The sequence below is a fragment of the Myxine glutinosa genome, chromosome 7, assembly GCF_964187855.1.
Source record: "Myxine glutinosa chromosome 7, kmMyxGlut1.1, whole genome shotgun sequence".
Classification (NCBI taxonomy): domain Eukaryota; kingdom Metazoa; phylum Chordata; class Myxini; order Myxiniformes; family Myxinidae; genus Myxine; species Myxine glutinosa.
This window is the reverse complement of record NC_136267.1, coordinates 29,397,250-29,421,197: the sequence shown is the minus strand read 5'-3', so window position 1 is coordinate 29,421,197 and position 23,948 is coordinate 29,397,250. Positions and strand designations below refer to the sequence as shown.

At 49.2% G+C, this 23,948-nt stretch overlaps 1 protein-coding gene across 1 annotated transcript in view; it reads left to right on the top strand.

Annotated features, from left to right (window-relative positions):
- SLCO3A1 (solute carrier organic anion transporter family member 3A1) overlaps positions 1–23,948 on the top strand; it is a 152,218-nt gene that overhangs the window by 109,902 nt on the left and 18,368 nt on the right. The window contains exon 8 of the mRNA XM_068121977.2: positions 187–325. Coding sequence (XP_067978078.2) covers positions 187–325 — 139 coding nt within the window. The remainder of the gene's footprint in view (positions 1–186; positions 326–23,948) is intronic.

Here is a 23,948-nt window from a genome sequence, read left to right as displayed (position 1 = left end):
CAACATTCTTGATAAGTACATGTTATGCTTTCACCATTTTCAAATCATGATGTTGTGATCATTGTTTTTGGTTTTTAGGTATTTTGGAGAAATTATAATCTTTAACGTGTTCGGTTATAATAATTCCACCCTTCACATTATCCTCTCCATCATGTGCAAGTTGCTCATTGTTTTTATCCATGACAGGTCTTATGGTGAGTGGCCCATTGGGGAGCAAGCCCCATGCAACATGAAATGTGGCTGCCAGTCAAGTGCCTCCAAGTTACTCTGTGGAGCTGATGGTCTCACCTACCTGTCACCCTGCTATGCCGGTTGTATCCACTTGGTACGAAAAAATTCCCCGACACCGATACGTTGGCAGACACTTATCCATAAGGTGGCTATTCAACACTATAAAGAACTCCAAGTAAGGAGCTGGTTGAAATGAATGGATTCAAAAGGGTATCTTTACTCAGACGAAAGGTTTTGATCAGCTCCCCAATATTGTTCCCCATGGGAGGATCTACAGTGCCTTCAGAAAGTATTCACACCCCTTGAGTTTTTTTTCACATTTTGTTGTTACAGCCTGAATTAAAAATGGATTAAATTTAAATTATTTGTCACTGATCGACACAAAATACCCGATAATGACAGTGAAAACATGTTTTTAGAATTTTTTTTTTACAAATTTATTGGAATTGAAATACAGAAATATGTAATTTACATAAGTATTCAACCCCTTGAGTCGATACTTTGTAGAAGCACCTTTGGCAGTGATTACAGCTTCACGTCTTCTTGGATATGTCGGTATCAGCTTTGCACATCCGGATTTCAGAGTTTCTCCCATTCTTCCTTCCAGATTTGCTCAAGCTCTGTCAAGCTGAATGGGGGCTTCACTGAACAGTAATCTTCAAGTCTTTCCACAGATTCTCAATGGGATTCAAGTCTGGGCTTTGACAGGGCCACTCAAGGACTTTCACGGTTTTTTCTAACGCCATTCCAATGTTGCTTTGGTTGTATGCTTGGGGTCATTGTCCTGTTGGAATGTAAATCTTCACCTCAGTCTGAAGTCTTTTGCACTCTGAAGCAGGTTCTCCTCAAGGATTTTCCTGTATTTGACTCCATCCATTGTTCCCTCTTTCCTTACTGGTCTCCCAGTCCCTGTCACTGAAAAGCATCCCCATCGCATGATGCTGCCACCACTATGCTTCACGGTAGTGAAGGTGTTAGATGCGTGATGAGCTGTGCTTGGTTTCCACCAGACGTAGCACTTTGCATTCAGGCCAAAGAGTTTAATTTCCGTCTCATCAGATCACAGAATCTTTTGCCTCATTCTCTCATTCTTTCACGTGCCTTTTTGCAAACTCCAGGCATGCTATCATGTGCCTTTTTCTCAGGAGTAGCTTCCATCTGGCCACTCTCCTATAAAGCCTACATTTGCGAAATGCTGCAGAGATTGCTCTTCTTCCGGCAAGTGCTCTCATCTAAGCCAATGAACTCTATTTCTGTCAGAGTGGTCATTGGGTTCTTGGTTATCTCCATGATCAAGATATTTATTGCGCAGTTACTTAGTTTAGTCAGCCAGCCAGCTATAGGAAGAGTCTGGGTAGTTCCATATTTTTCTATTTCCTAATGATGGAGCTCGCTGTGCTCTTGGGAACTTTCAACACTTTAGAAATAGTTTTATATCCTTACCAAGGTCTATGCCTCCTCACAATTCTATCTTGGACAGACAATTCTAACAGACAGTTCCTTGGCCTTCATGGTAGAGTTTCTGCTTTGACATGCGCTGTCAACTGTGGCACCTTACATAGAAAGGTGTGTTTATTTCTACATCATATCCAATCAATTAAATTGGCCACAGGTAGGCTCCAATCAAGTTGTCGAGACATACCAAGGATGATCAAAGGAAATTGGATGCACCTGAGCTCAATTTGGAGTGTCATCGCAAAGGGGTTGAATACTTAATGACTCGAGATATTTCATCTTTTCATTTTTAATTATTTTGTTGAAATTCCTAAAAAAAACAAATTCCACTTTGACATTATGGGGAATTATATGTAAATCGGTGACGAAGCAAATCTCAATTCAACCCATTATAAATTAATACTGTAACACAACGAAATGTGAAAAAGTCAAGGAGTGTGAATACTTTGTGAAGGCACTGTATTTATACCAAAGTATATCGATGACTATGACTACTTTAACAGCCCCAATTATTCCCACCTTGAGGTTGGCCATAAAACATTGTTGGCCCCATTCTTTCTTTCACGAACCGACTGGGCAGGCCTGACTTTCGACTGTAGTTGGCAGGAATTTGTAATTTGGTAATGGTGCCAGTGATAACTTGCCTACTTTTTGTGAAATACACCATGGGATATTTAACGTCCACTAACTAATGCTGGCAGACAGGATGTCCATCTGAGGGACGGCGCACACACTGATGAATCACCCACCAAAAGTATATACGGTATGGTGGAAATTATGAAATATGGTATTCCTTCACTCCTTTCCTTTTCCACAACAATCTGAATCTCCCACCCACCACCCCACAACTCCCTCTCCAATAGAAAGAAGAAAGAATTATTTTGGTAGTTTCCGACCTCAGAAGGATGACAGGCTGAGTCAACCTCCCCGGCGTTAATTCAGCAATCGCCCGGGATTCGCACTCAAGATCCTAGGATCCCAAGCCGGCACCCTAACCTCTAAGCCAACACCAGGCAAAGTGTATATCTCCAATGCAAAGTGTATATGGTAACTTTATCACCAGAACCTCATGAAATAATGCCAAAAGGCCATCTGCAATTATTGTAGCTTAGAAATAGCCCACTACCTCTTCAATTGTAGTCGTAAAGCCTCTGCCAGCCAAATGTAGAAATTAGTGGGAGCACCTCCAGTCTGGCATGCCGGTCAACTTTTACAGAATATACCGGTAATAATAATCTATCATTACATTATGAACATTTAACTTCATGTAAATACAGAAACGATAGGATGTCTATTCAGTTGAAGTGGACTCTTTATTGTAGACCATGTGAAAAATAATAGTAAATAGTCATAAGTGGACATGAATTGGAGAGAAATCTTGAGCATTTTTACATGGAACTGCTGTCACTCTCACGTGGAACTAAGCAGCAAAACGTAAAGGTGTTGAAAGGTAAAATTTAGAGAATCGGCAGATGATAGGTGAAAGTGCTGAAGAATCAGATGTGTTGGAAACAATCATTAATTTTCACTTGAAATTTAATGAGGTTAAAAGTGATTGCTTGTGTTGCCCTGGAGGAATTTATACATCAGGCCCTGTGGGAAATGTGGGTGTTGTAGTAAGTTCAGGAATCTCCTTCAATCAAGTGGTTTATTAAAGACGATACCAAGCTCTCACAGAGCACACGGCCATCATGACGAGCCGCCATTAACCACTCAAGCCACGCCCCCAGACGTCACTACGCAGTACGCAGTACCAATCACAACATCTCCCTTTCATTGAAATTATTATGTTTGTATGCAACAAAACACTACTAAACTAAATCAAAATAATAAACACAATCAGACACAACTTGAACCACACATAGATGGGATCTGGGGTTACTGTTATAACTCTTAACCAAAATGTAATTACTGCTCAGTATGATTAGCTAAAACAGAGAACACACAGAATCATTCCAATCAACGGATTGTCTCTGCACCAACATTACAAGGGCTGATTTCTGGTGGTCGTTATTCACTATCACGATATCTCAATGGTTTTCGAATCACACGGCCTGATCTGGTCAAGTACGGAGAGTTGTCCGGCCTTGTTGTCTCAGCACTCTCGTCATCCTTGGAGCTGGAGCAGCCGTTAGTTGTCCCCCGTCGCTCAGCGGAGCGAAAGGGGGACTATGGCTTTCCCCTCCGCCCGTCCGTCCGTCCGTCCGTGCGTGCGTGTGCGCGTGCGTGCGTAAGCGAAGGACCGCAATCGAATATGGTGTGTGGGTGCAACCCACGTCAAAATCCAAGATGGCCGCCGCCATGTATGTCTCATGCCATGTATGTCTGAACCTTGTAACCTGCATATCTTGAAAAATAAGCGAAGTACCGACTTCTAATCTGGTGTGTGGGTGTATCTAGGCATAAGGAAGGACGCTATTGAAAATTGGGTCGCCACGTCAAAATCCAAGATGGCCGCCACCATATATATGTCTGAACCTTGAGATGAATATCTTGAAAAATAAGCGAAGTATCAACTTCTAATTTGGTGTGTGGGTGTATCTCGGCATAAGGACGAACGCTACTGAAAATTGGGTCGCCACGTCAAAATCCAAGATGGCCGCCACCATATATATGTGTGAAACTTGTGAGCGAAATATCTCGAAAAATAAGCGAAGTACCAACGTCTAATCTGGTGTGTGGGTGTATCTCGGCACAAGGAAGAAGGCTATTGAAAATTGGGGTGCCACGTCAAAATCCAAGATGGCCGCCACCATATATATGTCTGAACCTTGTGAGCGAAATATCTCGAAAAATAAGCGAAGTACCAACGTCTAATCTGGTGTGTGGGTGTGTCTCGGCACAAGGAAGAAGGCTGTTTAAAATCGGGTCGCCACGTCAAAAGCCAAGATGGCCACCGCCATGTATGTCTGAAACATGTGAGATGAATATCTTGAAAAATAAGCAAAGTACCAACTTCTAATTTGGTGTGTGGGTGTATCTCGCCATAAGGAAGAACGCTGTTGAAAATTGGGTCGCCACGTCAAAATCCAAGATGGCCGCCACCATATATATGTCTGAACCTTGAGCGAAATATCTCGAAAAATAAGCGAAGTACCAACTTCTAATCTGGTGTGTGGGTGTATCTAGGCACACGGAAGCACGCTGTTTAACATTGGGTCGCCACGTCAAACTCCAAGATGGCCGCCGCCATGTATGTCTGAATCTTGTGAGAAGAATATCTTGAAAGATAAGCGAAGTACCAACTTCTAATTTGGTGTGTGGGTGTATCTCGGCATAAGGAAGACCGCTATTGTACAGTTGGTCGCCACGTCAAAATCCAGGACGGCCGCCACCATATATATGTCTGAACCTTGTGAGCGAAATATGACATCATAGCATGTTTTCTGCATGTTCCACTTTGTCAACTCACATCACTTCCCCAACGGGGGACCTAGGCGTAACGCTTGTTTCCATTGCTGAAGCGTCGTTGTTGAAATGTACGTGTCGAGCAGTTGATAGACTTTGATGTGTTGGTTGGGTCGGTTCGTCCTTCCACTTGATGCCACGATCGGGTGGATGAAGTTAACGCAAGTGTGCCCTGGTTCTTCGAAGACGCGTCCTTTTAGGCGTCTGTACTATATACGAGCGGGGTTCATTACAGTGAGCCACAACTTTCCCGGGGTACCATTGGTGCGTGTCCTTGTTCAGAATCCGAACCCGATGTCCAATAGCCAATTCAGGTAATTGCGGCCAAGTCGTTCTGTTGTATTGATTCGCCATCCGGTCTCCACGTTCCTTCAATCGTTCCTGAATTTCCTGATGCCTTTGTTGTGCAGGAACCAACAGACGACTTGGTAGGTTGGTGCGTATGGGCCGGTTGAACAGCATTTCTCTTGGACTTGGGAGGTGGGAATCTACAGGTGTGCACCTCTGGTGTTGTAGTGCAATATCTATGGCACTCCCTGATCTAATACACTTTTTGATCATGTTCTTCACTGTTTGAACTTGTCTCTCAACCAATCCATTACTGCGTGGATACCTCGGTGATGTTGTCGTGTGTTTTACATTCCATTTGGTACACCTATCACGGTACGGCTTACACACATATTGAGGTCCATTGTCCGATATGACCTCCAGAGGTGGGCCGAACATACTGAAACATTCAGATGTGACCTTGGCTACTGCACTGCTCGTCGTGTATTCCATTCTCTTCTCAACGGGGTACTTGGTGTAATAATCCGTCACCAAGAGGTAGGTCTGCCCGTGTAGCTCACACATATCACTGGCTACCTTTGTCCATGGTACCGCTGGTATCTCATGAGCTATCATAGCCTCACGCCTTTGTTCTGGTTGGTTCTCTTGACATGCCTTACATGTTCTGACAACTCTCTCAATGTCCAAATATATACTTGGCCAGTAAACACATTCGCGTGCTAGACGTTTTGTCTTTTCGATCCCCATGTGTGCCTCATGGAGCTGGTCGAGGATATCCTTATGTAGCTGCTCTGGAATTAGTAACTGTCGACCTTTGAAGAGAACACCGTCACAAATACCAATTTCATCACGGTATGGCAGGTACTGATGTAGGTCCACAGGCAGCTCTGTAATCCTAGCAGGCGACCCTCGATGAACAACCTGCTGCAATGCTCGAAAGGTTCTATCAGCCTTTCCACACTCTCTGAGTTGGTCCTGTTTCCTTGAGCTGAAATCAATGAGGTCAAATCGATGATGATCATCCACCTCATGAAGCTCAATACCATCTACACATGTGTCCAACTGCAGTTCCTGATTGTTCTCTGGGTTCGGTAGCCTCAACAGCGTGTCTGATAGCATCATCTCACGGCCGGCCTTATACTCCAGATCAAAATCGTAGCCTTGGATTTTCACAAGAAGGCGCTGAAGCCGTGGAGGGGCGCTTGTAAGCGGTTTGTTGATGATCATGACCAATGGTTTGTGGTCTGTGTATACCTTGAAGCGTTTCCCAAACACGTAAGTATGGAACTTCTGTATGGCAGCAACAAGGGCCAGGGTTTCTCGTTCAATGTTTGAATATGCAGACTGAGTGGGTGTCAGAGTTCGTGATGCAAAAGCAACAGGCTTGTCATCCTGCAAAAGGCATGCACCCAGTCCCTTCTGTGACGCATCTACTTCCAAAACTGTCTCCTTGTCATGATGATAGTATGTTAGACAGGCGTCTGCATCAACACTCTGTTTCAGTTGCTCAAATGCAAACTGATGGTCTTCCTGCCACATGAATGGCACTCCATTCTTCAGTAAATCTCGGAGGGGTGCCACTTTATCCGCAAAGTGGGGAATATGTGGTGACAGATAGTTCATCAGTCCAATGAATCGGCTCAAGTCTTCCTTATCCTGCGGTGACGGCATCTTCCGGATGTCGCAGATCTTCCCAGGATCAGGTGAGATTCCTTGTTTGCTGTAGATCGAGCCGAAGAAGTTGATACGGTCGGTCTTGATGATACATTTCAAAGAGTTGAAAACCAGACCCTCTCTTCGTGCTGCTTTCATCAGGTTCAGAAGATTACGATCATGCTCCTCTTCAGTTCGTCCTGATACTGCCACATCATCGGAGATACCAATACAGCCTGGTGCTTGCTCGAGTATGCGGTCCATGGCTTGCTGGAACAGATCCTGGCTGACACATAACCCAAAAGGCAATTTATTGAAGCACCAGCGCCCAAAAGGTGTGCGGAATGTGGTCACATCCTGGCTTTCCTCATCCAGATGCACAGCCCAATAGCCAGCCCGAGCATCTAATTTTGAGAATATCATGGCGTCAGCAAATTCTGGGTTCAGCTCGTCTAATGTCGGTATTTTATGTGGACACCTCTTCAGCCAAGAGTTCAGGCGTTTCGGATCGAGACATACTCTTAAGCTCCCATCTTTCTTTACACTATTACAGATGGAAGATCACCAATCCGTATGATAGTCCACTTTCCTGATGATACCCTGTTTTTCCATTTTCATTAGTTCCTCCTTCAACTTCCCTTTGATGTGAACACTACACTTCCTTGGTGCGTCAATCGATGCCTTTGCATCAGGCTTTCGATGAAGCCTCACTTTTCCTTTAAAATTCCCAATGCAGTCAAACCTGTCCGGGAACAGCCTTTTCAAATCATCCACGGAATTCACCTTGTAGGCCTGTTCCTCGTGGTGCATTGGTTTCGCAATCCTTGATGCTGGAGGTGCAGCCTTCAGCAATGTCCTCCGTTGCCCAGCAATGCTGTTTATGGTGACAATGTTGAGCTGTTCACACGCTGGTAGTCCAAGTACTCCAGGTCCAGGTACTTCAACCACATAGAACCTGTACTTGAACCAATCTGAGTCTTTATATCGACACAAGAGCTTTAGGATTCCGTGACACTTGATCTCACTGCCATTGTAAGCAGTGAGCTTGGTCCCACCAAGTGGAGTCAGTTTTGACATCCATTTGTTTCCATACATGTCCTTCAAAATACGCTTTGGCAAAGTATTCCCTGATGCACCTGTATCCACTTTCAACTGCATTTTGTGTATACACCTTTCATGTCAGGGCATACAATGTTCAACAATGTGTACACTTCATCCCTCATCTCCTTCATACACAGTGCAGATACCCTGATCACGTGAACCGGCTTGGTGTGTTCATATGCGTCAGTGTCACTTTCGGAACTGTCCTCATCGCCTTCAGTAAAATACCCCGACACTTCATTCACTGAGGTCCCATTATTGTTACTTCCCCGAAGCATACCTCTCAACTTGCTTCTGCTGACTCGACGGCCTCTTCCACCCATTGCAGGACGGCGGCTCCACTCGTATCCATCAGCATATCTCGTGCTTCGTTTGGGATTTTCACAACAACGGGCCCAGTGTCCCAGTTCACCACAATACTTGCAATAATCATTGTATGCTGGGCAGTTCCGTGGTGGATGTGATAGTCCACACTTTTTGCACTTTTGTCGATGTGTCATGGCATTCACAGACGATGAAGGCCGTTCTATCTTCTGGATGGCCTGCTTTCTGATCACCATTGCTTCGTACTTGCGTCCCTCACTTAAAACCAGGTCCATGTCGTACCCGACCTCCTGGTCGAGCAGATGCTTTTGAAAATCATCATGTGGGGTGCTCGCAACAATTAACTCGATAATCCGTTCCGAGAGTTCTGCTTCGGAGAAATTGCACAACCTTCCCTTCCGTCGGCATCGGTTGACGAAATCATCAATGGACTCTCCTTCTTGCTGCTGAAATCTCATCATTTCCAGCCGGTGAATCCAAAAGTTTACATGGATGTCCAACTGATCCTCGAATAATTTATATAATTTATCCGGATCCTTTTTATCATCCTCACTCAGAGTCGATGCATTGATCCGCCTCAGTCCTTCGTGTCCCACAGCAATCTGAATCTTGATGGCCTGCCTGGCTTTAGTATCGATGCCCTCGTCCGACAGCACCAAGTTCATTCGTTGCTTGAATAACTTGAAGGTCTCCGCCAGCTCCGAGCTGGACCAGTCCATTGTCGGGAACTTCGCCATGTTGAAAAAAAACACGGAACGTGCCGCCGTGGTAATCCGCAAAGAAAAACAAGACCAAACGTCAAACTGCTTGTTGATCTTCATGATCCCGCGCTGCCACCATGTAGTAAGTTCAGGAATCTCCTTCAATCAAGTGGTTTATTAAAGACGATACCAAGCTCTCACAGAGCACATGGCCATCGTGACGAGCCGCCATCAACCACTGAAGCCACGCCCCTTAGACATCACTACGCAGTACGTAGTACCAATCACAACAGGTATCTTCGGATTTCGAATCTACCATAGACCGCAAAAGCACTTTAGCTGACATGGGTGAGTACAGCAATGATTTTCATCAGACGACTACATCAATTCATGAGCAGACATGTCAGAGATGAACATCTTATTATAATGGAGCATATGTATGTATGTATGTATGTATGTAAGTATATGTATATTTGTGACAAAAACGTCTTCTTCTTCAAATATATATAAAACTGAGAAACACGGTCCGCGAAGCCGTGAGGCAGTGAAGCCGTGCAACTATATATCTATTAATTACGTAGTGTTTCACCATCTGTTGCATCCTGGCTTGAAATTACGTACGTCTATTTATTATGTGCTATTGGAATACACCATTCGACCCTTTAGACTGCTTGGCCCTCTTAGACCTTTGAAGACCCTTTAAGTCCCCAAAGACCCTGAAGACACAAAAGACTCTGAAGATCTAAAAGACTCTAAAAGAAAGAAAGATCTAAAAGACTTTATTATGTGCTGTTGGAATACACCATTCGACCCTTTAGACTGCTTGGCCCTCGTAGACCTTTGAAGACCCATTAAGTCCCCAAAGACCCTGAAGACACAAAAGACTCTGAAGATCTAAAAGATTCCTTAGACACAAAAGACCCCAAAGACACCAAAAACCCTTCAAAACCCTAAAAGACCTTGAATGTCCCAAAGACCCGAAAGACGTTTTTGACCCATTAGACCAGCTTGGACCCTTGACCATTTAGAGTATTAGACCACTTGGACCTTTTTAGATTACAAATAAATTACCAATAAATAATATCACAAATATTATAAATACATTTGTACAAAAGAAATGTTTGTATTACTAGTACACCCATTCACTACAGCAGCAGCAGCTGGAAGGGTCATTCCTCTCTGGGATATATAGATTACAGTAGATCTAAGGTGGGGCCTCAAGAACATTGGGGGAGGGGGAGTGTTCATTTACCAAGTTTATTGTGGAACACTCGCCAAGTGGCTTAAGCATTCGAGTAAGCACTCCATTCAAAACTATTGATGAGGAACTGCTGGCTTGGCAAGCGCTAGCTAGCTGCTTGGTAACTGAAGACACCCCGGGTTTCCTCCCTTTCACTTTCGTGTTAAAAAGCATTAGCGACTGTTTCAAAAGGTAATCATACGTGTTTGTGGTTTATTATATTTTTACTTCTGGTAAGGGTGCTCCCACGAAAACGGCACAATAAGCTATTTATACACGTTAACACGGTGTTTGTTAAAGGAGGAAACACGCCTTGAGGAGGGGGAGATATTGTTAGCATTAGATATTAGTATATATTATTAATAACATTAATATTATGCTATTATTTTTATTGTTATTATGAGAAGCGGCTTCAGAAAACGCCAGGATAAAGCTATCTTAACACGAATATACACCTCAACACGCATCCCCATTGGCAGAAAAAAAAACCCCTTCGTGGAGAAACCCCCCTCGTGGAGAGGGTTGAAATTAATTCGCTACAACCTTCATTGTATGAACCTGGGTCCTTCTGTCAAGTTTGGGTGAGATTGGAGAAGTAACGACCAAATGTATCATGGTCAAAAATCGTCAGACAGACAGACAGACAGACAGCAAATTGCATATTTTAGTATTATAATTGGTGGAAATCATAACACAGCAACTCAAGTTCAGTCAAATCATTATCCTCAGTTCAAACAAGGCCATGTCTCTGCAGTGACGTGTGGTGAGTCAAGCATAGCGAGCTGATCCAATATATTTGTATACAATGGCGAGGCTAGTGTAAGAACTAACACATTAAACATGAAAACATGCACGGACACATAAAACATACAATTAGAACGGCACTCAGTAGAGAGCATACCTCTGCCGGGTGAACAGTTTACATTTTGTATTCCAGAGTAGAGCAGAAAATCACAATACAGAATCACATTTAATCAAAATCATCCATCTTCATCTCTTTGAGATATCCTGCTATGTATCGTTTTTGGCCCCATCTCCCAATGGTGAATAATCACTGAAAAAATTCGATCCGGATCTTCACCAAAGTTGAATCGAATCTTCCTTGTCACACACACAACCTCTCCACCAAGTTTCGTCCAAATCCATCCATAACTGCTTTTTTTTCTTCTTTTTTTTCTTCGTATACTGAATCGAGGCTCGTGAAAGAGCTGACATTTACTTCACAAACAAATCAACCAGACAAACAAAATATATAAAAAGAGGGAGCGGAAGACAAGATGGGGAGAGAAGGGGAAGCACACAAACACTTGAGAGCACACAACATTTGAGAGCAGGGAGATGTGTGGGAGGGAGAGGGCTTGGGGGGAGGAGGCGTGGGAAGGGGGGGGGGGGGCTGGGAGAAGTATAAAACACAAGGACACCAAGGACTTCCAGGACAGAAGTTGGTATTTCAAAAAAGTGGAATTGGGGTGAAATTAGCAGGGGTAGAAAAGATCAAGGTTTTGGATGGGGGGAGATAAGAGATGGTGGTGAACAGCTGTTTTAAAGACTTGGAGGGTGGAGTGGGATTGAAGAGAGTGAGGGAGTTTGTTCCAGAGGCGGGAGAAAAGAGGAATGAAGGAGTGTAGGTGAGCAGAGAGTCTTGATTTTGGCAGTTTAACTATAAGAGGGTTGCAGGCAGATCTTGTGCGACCTGTAGGAATATTTGCAGGACAGAGCCCAGAGAGAGCTGGGGGGGGGCAAGGCCAGAGAGGAGTCGGTAGAAGACGGAAAGACCACCAACCTGCCTGCGGTGAGTGAGTGAGAGGCCCTTGGAGTTAGCTTCATCGCGGGAGATTCCAATGATTCTGAATGCTTTGGTTTCAACAGCGTGAAGACGAGCTAGGTGTGAGGCAGGAGCACCAGCCCAGAGCGGAGATCAGTATTCCATTGAGCTGCGGATGAAAGCCTTGTATGTGGTGAGGAGCTCAGGTGTGCCAAGGAAGGACTTCGCACGACGGAGGATGCCCAGTCGGCGACTGGCTTTGGAGGCCAGATTTGAAATGTGGTTTTCCCAGGAAAGATCATGGCAGATAGTGAGACCCAAAAGCTTGAGTGACAGAACTTCTTGGAGAGGATTATTCAGAAAGTGGATGGGAGGGTTGTCCAGTCGGTCTTTTCGGAGAGACATCGTAAGAGTGTGAGATTTGTCAGGATTGAAAGACATGTTCCACTTGTTTGCCCAGTCTGTGATTTTGTCCAGGTCTGCAGAGAGTGAGGAGGCTGCAGACTGCCGATCTGAGGGATGAAGAATGGAGCGACAGAGAGTAGAGTCATCAGCAAAGAGATAGAGAGGATTTTCAAGAGAGTCAGAGAGATCATTGATGAAGACCAGAAAAAGCACAGGGCCCAGAACACTGCCTTGGGGAACTCCAGCCTGAACAGGAGGAGGAGCTGAGAGAAACCCATTCAGGGCCACACGTTGACTATGACTAGAGAGGAAGTCCGCCAGCCATGCATGGAGATTTCCATGGATACCAAAAGAGGAGAGTTTGGTGAGCAGAGCGGGGTGCCAGACCGTATCGAAGGCACGTGATATGTCAAGGGAGACAGCTCTAATTTCCTGTTTAGCATTGAGGACCTCCATCCATTGTTGAGAAAGCAGAAGCAGCATGTCCAGAGTAGAGTGACCAGGTCTGAAACCAAATTGATGATCAGAGATCAAGCCATTGGAGAAGAGGAAAGATTTCATATCTGAAGCAATGATGGGTTCCATGACTTTGCTGATAATTGGGAGAAGGCTGATTGGTCTGTAGTTGCTGGGATCTGTTTTTGCACCTTTTTTGTGCAAAGCGGTGATGTTGGCAGATTTCCAAGCAGATGGCAGATGACCTTGAGCAAAAGAGAGGGTGAAGAGAACAGAGAGAGGGAGTGAAAGAGCGGAAGAACAGGATTTTAGGACCCGTGGGCTGATGCCATCAGGTCCAGTTGCAGAATCAGAGTCGAGGGTTGACAGAAACTTTTCCACCTTGTCAGGAGGAAAGGACACAGAGTCCAGGAGTAGCTGGGTACGACTGGGTATGGTGGGTACAGAGAGGGATGGGTTTTGGACACAAGATTTAGAGGCAAACACAGAGTTGAGGCATTCAGCTTTTTCACGTGCGGAGTCAGCCGTGTGGCCATTTGAGGTGAGGGAGGGGATGGAGGGGGAACAAACACCAGAAACAGATTTGACCAGACACCACCAGGATTTGGAAGAGGGAGACAGATAAGAGAGTTCTGTCCTGAGAATGGAGAGATATTGTTTCCTGGCTCTCCTGAGGGTGGACACACACTTGTTTCGGGCTTTGTGGAAGGAAATGAGATTTACTTCCATTGGATTTGCTTTCCAGGAGACGAAAGCAAGTTGTTTCTGGGCAATAGCCTCACCACAAGATTCCGTGTACCATGGACGGGAGGAAGGGTATGACAACTGAAAAGGAGATGGGATAAATCTGTGCATGAGAGAGAGCAATTTACTTTGGAAGAATTCCCAGGATGAGTTGATGTCAGAGGCGGTAGAGATGAGAGAGAGCAGTCCAGATGATTGATGGCTGCTTGAAGACCGTGCCAGTTGGCCTGAGTGAAATGCCAGACTCGTCAACGCTGAGGAGGCTCTCTGAGAATGGTCAGCGAGATGTCCACTTTAACAAGCACATGATCAGATGAGCCGATTGGAGCAGAAGAAGAGCAGCAGACATTTTCAGGGAAGTTAGTCATAACCAAGTCCAGAAGAGAAGATGTTCCGTTGACTGAGATCCGGGTCGGGAAATTGACAGATTGTGTCAGTCCCAGTGAGTCACAGAAGTCCTTTGCTGAAGAGCCATGGCTGGTGAGAGAGGTACCCACACCCAGCCAACTGGCATGGTGACAATTTAAATCACCACATATGAGGAAGAGAGAGTTGGGATGGGTAGATAGAAGTTGGTCCATATTATCAGATAGCGAGATGTAGATGGAGTCATCACTGTTTGGTGGACGGTACAACACACATATGAACAAAAGGTGGGAGCGAAGGGGAAGCCGTAGCCAAAGGTATTCCTGGGGGTGAGGTGGAGAGAGGGCAGTGCAGGGCGAGTGAGGAAGAGAGTTTTTTTTATAAAGATAGCAACCCCCCCTCCAGGACGAGGCTTAGGTCTATCATACCGGAGGAGGGAGTAACCTGGGAGAGATACCAAGGAATCAGAGACATCATGAAGGAGGAAAGTTTCTGTAAAGCAGATCTGGTTCGTCAGAAGCAACCTGTATGGAGAGATCAGTCAAGTTTGAGCGAAGGCCCCGGATGTTTGAGGTCCATACTGTTAAAGAAGAGGAAGGGGGAGCATCGGATACAGAACAGGGGGGGGGGGGGGGGGAGCGGTAGGGTAAGATGTGGAAGAGGAGGAAGAGGTAGGGAGAGCTGTTGAAGGTGTGTCAGAGATTTCAGAATAGCTTGGAGAAAGGGAAGAATGGGGCGGACAAAAGGTTTGATGGTGATTGGGTGAGGTGCAGTGAGGTGTTATTTGAGGAGGGGGAAGAGTGAGGCAGAAGGTTGAGGGAGATGAAGGTGAAAGTTGGAAGTGGGAAGAAGCGGGGAGGGCGCTTTGAGGAGGAGGGGTGAGAGGGGAGTCTAGGAGGGGAGGAGTGATGGAGAGTCTCGGAGGGGAGGGGTGTGGGGGGAGTTTAGGAGGGAAGGGGCAAAGGGGGGAGATCTGAAAGGGATGGGTGATGGGGAAGATTTGGAGGGTAGGGGCAAGGGGGAAGATTAGAAAGAGATGGGTGATGGGGATGATTTGGAGGGGAGGGGCAAGGGGGTAGATTTAGAGGGGAGGTGTGATGGGGAAGTTTTGGAGGGGAGGGGTGATGGGGAAGTTTTGGAGGGAAGGGGTGATGGGGAAGATTTGGAGGGGAGGGGCAAGGGGGAAGATTTGAAAGGGATGGGTGATGGGGAAGATTTGGAGGGGAGGGGCAAGGGGGTGGATTTGGAGGGGAGGGGTGATGGGGAAGTTTTGAAGGGGAGGGGTGATGGGGAAGGTTTTGAGGGAAGGGGTGATGGGGAAGTTTTGGAGGGAAGGGGTGAGATTGGATTTTGAAAAATGTACGATTAATGGGAAACGAACGTTTCTTGCAAAATGAGTTTCTTGAGACCTTCGAGTCAAAAATACGTTTGAGGATGCTGAAGGATGGGTGGAGTTCTGGAGAGTTTAGGGAATGTATGAAGGAGGCACTGTAACTGTAAGAGAAGGATTTTTTTTTTGGAATGAATAGATTTGGTGAGCAAGTCGAAAGCATCCTTTTATAGAAGAAGAAGAAAAAGGTGTTATAGTATATGACAAAATACAGTTCTTCAGGGGACAGTTGAAACATTTTTTAACGACGTCAACACGTGATCACGAACAACGTGGTTGAAGAACGAACGAACAAATAAGAACGAACAACGGATAAGAACAGAGAAGGGAATTTTTTTTTTTTTTTTTTTGAGTTGAGGTGAAAACAGAGACAGACCGAACGTGAAACGTGAAAAATAGAGACCGAAAGTAATTGCGAGCGCAATCGAAGAAACCGCTAAGGACAGAAACAAAGCCTCAAGCCAAGGTCAGACATGGTAACCTACTAGTACTACACTAGGCCTCAGAATACGCGACACGAACTAACCGACGATTCTGTACACAGGTATGAAAAACAAACACCAAGAATACTATTAAAGACACACCAATACTTACACACACCGAAAGAAAGATACAGTTTCGACAAAAACACAATTGTGAAAAGTTACTTAACTTCGAAAGCGTGCGCAGAAGTTCAGCTTTGAAGAGACGTGACCTCCAATCTTGCGCATGCGCAGAAGAGGAGACAGTTTGAGACATCCTGCTATGTATCGGTTTTATTCCGATCTCTCAATGCTGTTGAATCACTTAAAAATTTATAGTAGCCGGATCCGAATCCGGATCTTCACCAAAATATACGTAATCATTTCGTCCTTGTCACATACGCTACATCTCTGCCAAATTTCGTCTGAATCCATCCACAACTTTTTGAGATATATTGTTCACAAACAAACAGACAGACCGACAGGGGTGAAAACATAACCTCCATCCATCTTTGGTGGCCGAGGTAATGAAGGGAGCGGGAGACAAGAGGGGGAGATAGAGGGAAGGACACAAGCACAACAACAGCAGAGAACAGGGACATTGGTAGATCTGTGGAAGGGGGAGGGCTGGGGAGAAGAGAGAGGTACACGGTATAAAGCAAATGAACACTGCTAGGAATTTCAAGAATGAAGTCGGAGATTGAAAGAGGTGGGTTTGGGGTGTTTTAATGGGGGTAGAAAAGATCAAGGTTTTGGATGGGGGAAGATAAGAGATGGTGGTGAACAGCTGTTTTAAAGACCTGGAGGGAGGAGTGGGATTGAAGAGAGTGAGGGAGTTTGTTCCAGAGGCGGTGGAAAAGAGGAATGAAGGAGTGAAGGTGAGCAGAGAGTCTTGATTTTGGTAGTTTTACCAGAAGAGGCTTGCAGGCAGATCTTGTGCGACCTGTAGGAATATTTGGGGGACAGAGCCCAGAGAGAGCTGGGGTATCTATGCCGGAGAGGAGTCGGTAGAAGACAGAAAGACCACCTACCTGCCTGCCTGCGGTGAGTGAGTGAAAGGCCCTCAGAATCAGCTTCATCTCGGGAGATTCCAATGATTCTGAAAGCTTTGGATTCAATTCAACAGCGTGAAGCCGAGCTCGGTGTGAAATTGTTATACCGCCAGTAAAAGGTAAACGCCTCTCCTTCCTTCAGAGCGAAAGCCCAACCAAAACATGTTCAGGCTTTGTTATAACATCAGCATTTAATCACCACTTTGTCGGGTGACGAGGCATGAGGCAACAGTACACCAGGATGACCAAGACACCGGAACCGCCAGGACGCGCATGCGCAAATAATGATGATGCATATGCCTACGTCACCAACAGTAATCACATTAACATATAATGGCGTGACTACTTTTTTTCTCTTGCTGATCACCATAGACCATACAACCGGATGTACAATTTTATACTAGATCGTAACCAAGGAAATGTATAACACTTAACGAGAGCCAATACGTGCGGTTATAGAGTTAAGTTTGTCAACTCGGTCCGGAACACAGAAGCAGGGACACATGAAGGCCAACAGCAACACCGAGCTGCAGTCAACCCAACCACCATATATACATATACAAACAATGGCGAGATCATATTTCCCTTTCACTTCTGTTTCAACTCCGACGCACAATAACCAAATGAGTAGGTATTAGTCAGGAGAGTTCAATAGCAGATAACCATATTATACGAAGCAGTTGAGATGTTATTCATCATCTTTCATATTACACTACACCTTGCCCAGAAGTACCCAGACTGAAGAAATCATAGATGGATGTCATGGGTTAGTATAGCATGTAGGCATCAACATATATGTGGATTTAAATCAAACGACAATATAGTCAGGTTCACTATGTTTTTTTTCGTTCAAAATTTTTGGAGATATCAAAACTATACATTTTTGGAATATTCAGAGCATGAGGAATCCAAAAATTAATGTTGGCATTTGCACAGACACCTGCATGGCCGCCATTTTGGATTTTCAAAATGGCCGCCATAAAATACATAATTTGCGCTATCTCGGCTTCTAGTCAACCTAGAATCTTATTTAAATATGCTAATCCTATGTTTTCTGGTTGACCACAGCGTGGAAGGTAGCGATCCATACAAGGCTGTACGGCTGTGGCAACCTCCAAAGGGACCACCAGAACCCGGAGCAGCACAGGCGGCAGAAGCGGTATAGGTGGTGACACAGGGGGTGGTGGTGTCCAACAATCCCCAGCATACTCTAGGTCGCAATCAGACTCACAATGATAGGGTTGCAAGATCGCCCTGGCGGAGGGAGGATGGACGTGAGCCGGAACCCGCCAACATCCGTCCTGGCGCACCCTATAGGCGGATGAATGCAGATGTCCGCCCAGGATCCCATGGATGGAACACGACCATGGATGGAACACGACCAGGGAGGTCCAGGGTTGCCACAATATGTCAGTGTCGTGCCGAGGACATGCCACGATCCACAGCGAGGCAAACGAGGCCACCAACGGGAGGCAAATCCACACACAAATGAGTCAGAGCATCGAGCAGTGTCACCCTATGCCCGTCGTTGACAATGCAGGCGGTAGTAAAGGTAGCGACAGTCCCCTGAAGAACAAGGACCAACCGGCGGTAGTATTTAAGGATGTCGGCAGCAAAGGGAACTGCTACCGTGTCCGGGGAGCTCATAGTTGTCTGCTCAATAGCCAGGTAAGGAGAGTATGCACCGACCTTTATGGGGAGGTCCGTGGTGCTCGAACTTCCACCCTGATCAGCCACAGAGTGAACAAAGCAAGGCTCAGGCCAAAATCACGTAGGTTGCTCTGCACAGCAAATCTGTTCAATGTCAGAGGTTGTCAATGTCATGAGTTGCGAAGCTTGATGCAGGCTGATATCATTTGCAATCACCAATAGGGTTCCTGCGCGTACATTCCCATTCACACATCTCTGAGCCAGCTTGGGGCTGGCAGGCATAGGTCTCACATCAAAGCTGTCTTCTTCTTCAGAAAAGTGGTTAAACCACATGGGCCGAGCACCAACCTCATGGGCATGAGGGACAACATCAAGGTTGGCTTCCTCTTCTTCTTCTACATTGCAATCACTAATGGTTAATGGGTAGTCGTTACTCCCTATGCCACAATCACTGACCTCGAGTCGTAGGCATGAGGCTCAGGTTTCACGTCAAATTTGTGTTCTTCTTCTTCCCCTTCGGTAACCCACAGTCTGCTGTATTCTTCTTCCTCACAATTGTAGTTGTTAGTCCCCACGTGACGAGTACCAGCCATACAGCGATGGTCAGGCTCGGGAAGAAACTCGCATTTACTTAAGAAATGCTGCGGAGACCGAGCAGTTGCCGGACACGGCTGCCGGACACGGTTGCCGGACACGGCTGCCGGACACAATTTGCCCGGCACACTAGAACAATCTTTCAGGTGGTCATCAGGTGAACAGTTGATTAAATTCGAGTCTATGAAATGGGCCCCAGATGGGTGAAATCCGTAATGGAGCCGAATAGTTTGCCAAATGGAGGCCAACGATGTAGAGGCCTTCACAATAGAGCCTCTGGAGATGATGGGACAATAATTATTAGCGATTTGATTCAGCATGAAGTAAAGGTGCATCACCTTCTGTTGTGCATTGCGTCGCACGGCAGCAGGGATGTCCTCTCCGGCATCTGCAAGGCCTCGAAGGGGTGAACGGTTGGTTTGCTTTCCCCATGTGACGCCGTCACGAAGAAAATATGAAAGGTTTGGGTCGAGAGAAAGGTTAAACTGGACATTTTGTCACCAGTTCTCGAAAGACGTTGTGGATGCTGCGCCCTCACAACTCGATTGCCAGAGAGGTAGGCCATAACGCGTTTGTATAACAGTCTTTATTCCAAAGCTCGTACTGCAGCACTGAGCGGGCTCGAGCTTGGAGCCCGCATATATATCCCGAGGCCACGCCTAGTCCCCGGGCATGGCCGATCGGTCGATAGGCGGGGCATGCATTCCAGTTCCCCGCCTGGACGTTCGCGCCACCTGCTGGTGCGCTGAATTTGTGTCCCTTGTGTCCGCCACACGCGCCCCCCAAGAATTCCTGCGCACCTGAAGGGTGAGTTTGCGGGGAAGCTGGATGACCCGGCCGAAACGCCCCCTGGTGATGGGTGCCGGTCTGGGAGGTGGTGGGACGGCGGGGCTGGGGGGTGCCGGGGGTCCGACCGCCGGGGGGCGGCCTCGACGCGGAGGCAGAGCTGCTTGCGGGGGGTGGTCCGGATCGAGGTGGGCCGGCTTGAGGCGATCCACGGAGATGCGATCCGGGGCACCGCCGATGTCGATGGTGAAAAATTTGTCCCCGGTCTCCGGCACGCGGAAGGGCCCGTCGTACGGGGGCCATAGCGGTGCCCGGTGGGCGTCGTGCCGGACGAAGACGTACTTCGCCGTGCGAAGCTCCGGGGCGACGTGGGAAGGCGGGCAACCGTGGTGTGCCGTCGGCACCGGGGCGAACCTCCGGGCGGTCTCCTGAAGGGCGGAGCGCTGTTGCGCCGCGGACCTAGGAGCCGTGGAGTCGGGGATAAATTCACCCGGTACCCGCAGTGGTTGCCCGAAGACCAGCTCCGCCGAGGACGCGCGCAGGTCGTCCTTGGGCACCGTCCTGAGGCCCAGCAGGACCCAGGGGAGTCTGTCGACAAAGCCGCCGTCGCGGAGGCTGGCCCGGAGCGCGGCCTTCATTGAGCGATGAAAGCGCTCGCACAGGCCATTGGCCTGGGGGTGGTAGGCCGTGGTGCGGTGTAGAGTCACCCCGAGCCCTTGCGCCACCGCGGCCCAGAGCTCCGAGGTGAACTGGGGGCCGCGGTCGGACGAGATGTCCGAGGGGGCACCGAACCGGGCAACCCAAGTGGCGATGAAGGCCTGCGCCACATCAGCTGCAGACGTCGCTGCCAATGGGACGGCCTCCGGCCACCGTGTGGTGCGGTCCACCATGGTGAGGAGGTGGGCGAACCCCCGCGAGGGGGGCAGAAGTCCCACCAAGTGGACGTGCACATGGTCGAACCGACGCTCGTGCACCGCAAACGGGGCCAACGGGGCCTGGGTGTGGCGGTGGACCTTTGCGCGCTGGCACGCGAGGCACATCCTGGCCCAGTCGCGGACGTCCTTCTGGAGGCCGTGCCAGAGGAACTTCGCCCCGACGAGCTTCTGGGATGCCTTCGTGCCCGGGTGGGACAGGCCGTGGATGGCATCGAAAATTGGGCGCCGCCAGCCAGCGGGCACGATGGGGCGAGGCTGGCCGAGGGAGACGTCGCATAGGAGGGCCGCGCCCGCGGCGTCGAACGGCACCTCGGTGACGCGGAGGCCCGTGACGGCGGTCCGCAAGGCCTGGATGCCGGGGTCGGCGGTCTGGTCCTCCGCCATCCGGGCATAGTCGACCCCGAGGTGGACCGCGAGCACGACGGACCGGGAAAGGCAATCCGCCATCGGGTTGTCCTTACCCGCCACGTGACGGATGTCCGTCGTGTACTCGGACACGGCAGAGAGGTGACGCTGCTGCCGTGCCGACCATGGCTCAGCGACCTTGGCCATCGCGAACACAAGGGGCTTGTGGTCGACGAAAGCCATGAACGGGCGGCCCTCCAGCAGATGGCGGAAGTGTCGGACCGCCAGGTGGAGCCCGAGCAGCTCGCGGTCGAAGGTGCTATAGCGGCGTTCGTGCGGGCGAAGCTGCCGGCTAAAAAACGCCAGCGGTTGCCAAGCACCACGCACCCACTGCTCGTGCACCGTGCCCACCGCGTAGTCCGACGCGTCGGTGGTGAGGGCGATTGTTGCATCGGGCGCCGGGTGCGCCAGCATGGTGGCGTCGGCCAGGGCCAGCTTTGCGCCCGCAATCGCCGCGGTCATCGGCGCCGACCAGGCGATGTCACCTTTGCCCAGCTTGCCCCGAAGGGCCTCGTGCAAGGGGCGGAGGAGCTGGGCGACGTGGGGCACGAAGCGGTGGTAAAAATTTAACATGCCCAGGAACTCCTGGAGCCCCTTGATCGTGCGGGGCCGTGGGAAATCCGTGACCGCCTCCACCTTGGCCGGTAAAGGGACGGCCCCGTGCCTGGTGATGCGGTGCCCCAAGAAGTCGATGGTGGCGACGCCGAAACGGCACTTGGCGGGGTTGATGATTAGGCCATGCTGGCCCAGGCATTCGAAGAGCGTGCGGAGGTGGAGCAGGTGCTCCTCCCGGGACGTGCTCACGACCAGGATGTCGTCCAGGTAGACAAACAGGAAAGGTAAGTCGCGCAAGACGCTGTCCATAAGCCGTTGGAACGCCTGGGCCGCATTCTTCAACCCGAAAGGCATCCTCAGGAACTCGAAGAGGCCGAAAGGGGTAATGACGGCCATCTTCGGGACATCGTCCGGTTGGACGGGGACCTGGTGGTAGCCCCAGATGAGGTCCACCTTGGAAAACACGGTCGTGTTTGCCAACCGGGCGGAAAAGTCCTGGATGTGCGGGACCGGGTAGCGGTCGGGGGTGGTGGCATCATTGAGCCGGCGGTAGTCCCCGCACGGCCGCCATCCTCCGCCGGGCTTCGGCACAATGTGCAGAGGAGAAGCCCAAGCGCTGTTGGAGCGCCGTACGATCCCCAGCCGCTCCAGCGTGGTGAACTCCGCTTCCGCCACCGCGAGCTTCGTGGGATCGAGTCGGCGTGCCCGGGCATAGACCGGCGGCCCGACCGTGGGGATATGGTGCTCCACCCCATGTTTAACGGCCACCGCTGAGAAGGTGGGCCGTGTGAGGGCCAGGAAACTGGCGAGGAGGCGGGTAAAGTCGTCCGCTGCTGGAAGCGTGCAAACTAAACTCGCCGGGACGGCACCCTCCAGCAAGCCGCTTGGCAAGCCGCTCGGTGAGCCGCTCAGTGAGCCGCTCAACGAGCCGCTCAGTGAACAAGTGAGCGAGCTGAAGGTTTCGGCCTGGACGAGCCGTCTGCGCTTCACGTCGACCAACAGCCCATTCGCACATAGGAAGTCCGCACCGAGCAGTGCCATTGGCATGCTGGTGGTCACGAACGACCATTGAAAGCGCTGCCCTCCGAACCGCAGGGAGAGGCAACGCTTCCCGAATGTGCTGATGGGTGTATCGTTGGCGGCAAGCAAAGCGGGGCCCCGGCCCGCGGTTTGCTTGTCGGACGTGGAGGCGGGGAGGACGCTTACCTGCGCTCCTGTTTCGCAAAGGAAACGGCGCCCGGACAAGGTGTCCGTGATGAAAAGGAGGCTGCCGGAATGGCCGACGCTCATGGCCGCAAGTGAGCGCCGGTCGTTTCCCAACCCGTCAAAAGAGCACGGCGGGCGACACGTTTTAGCCTGGCAGCCGAACCTGGCATGGTAGTAGCACCAGGTTTGCGGCGGTAACGGCCGCGGTGGCCGTGCCGGCGGCGGTGGTGGTGGCGGCGGCGGTAGTGGACGGGGCGTAGCAGCGGCCACGAGGGAAGTCGGGAGCGCTGGAGCCTCCACGCCGGGATCCACTACGGCAGCACCGTACACCGACCGCATGTCGCAGGCCGCGAAATACTTGTCGGCCTCTACGGCCAGGGCGCGGGGTTCCTTTATTTTGGAACCCGCCAGCGCGAGGCGTACCTGTGCAGGTAGCTGGTGTAGGAAAAGCGCCTGGAATAAGAAATCCGGGGGCTGGTCTCCGAGCAGGGATAGCATGGAATCCATCTGGACTGATGGTCGTGTGTCGCCGAGGGTGGGAAGGTCCAGGAAGCGGTCGGCCCGTTCGATCTCCGTGAGGCCGAACGTGGCGATGAGGAGATGTTTGAGCGCCTCGTACTTGTTGTCACCCGGCGGGCGCCGAAGGATGGACACGACTCGGGTGGCAGTGCCGGGCCCGAGGGCGGCGACCACGTGGTAGTACCAGGTCTCGTCCGCCGTTATGCCTCGGAGGTGGAAATGAGCTTCGGCTTGCAAAAACCAAATGTCGGCGTGCGC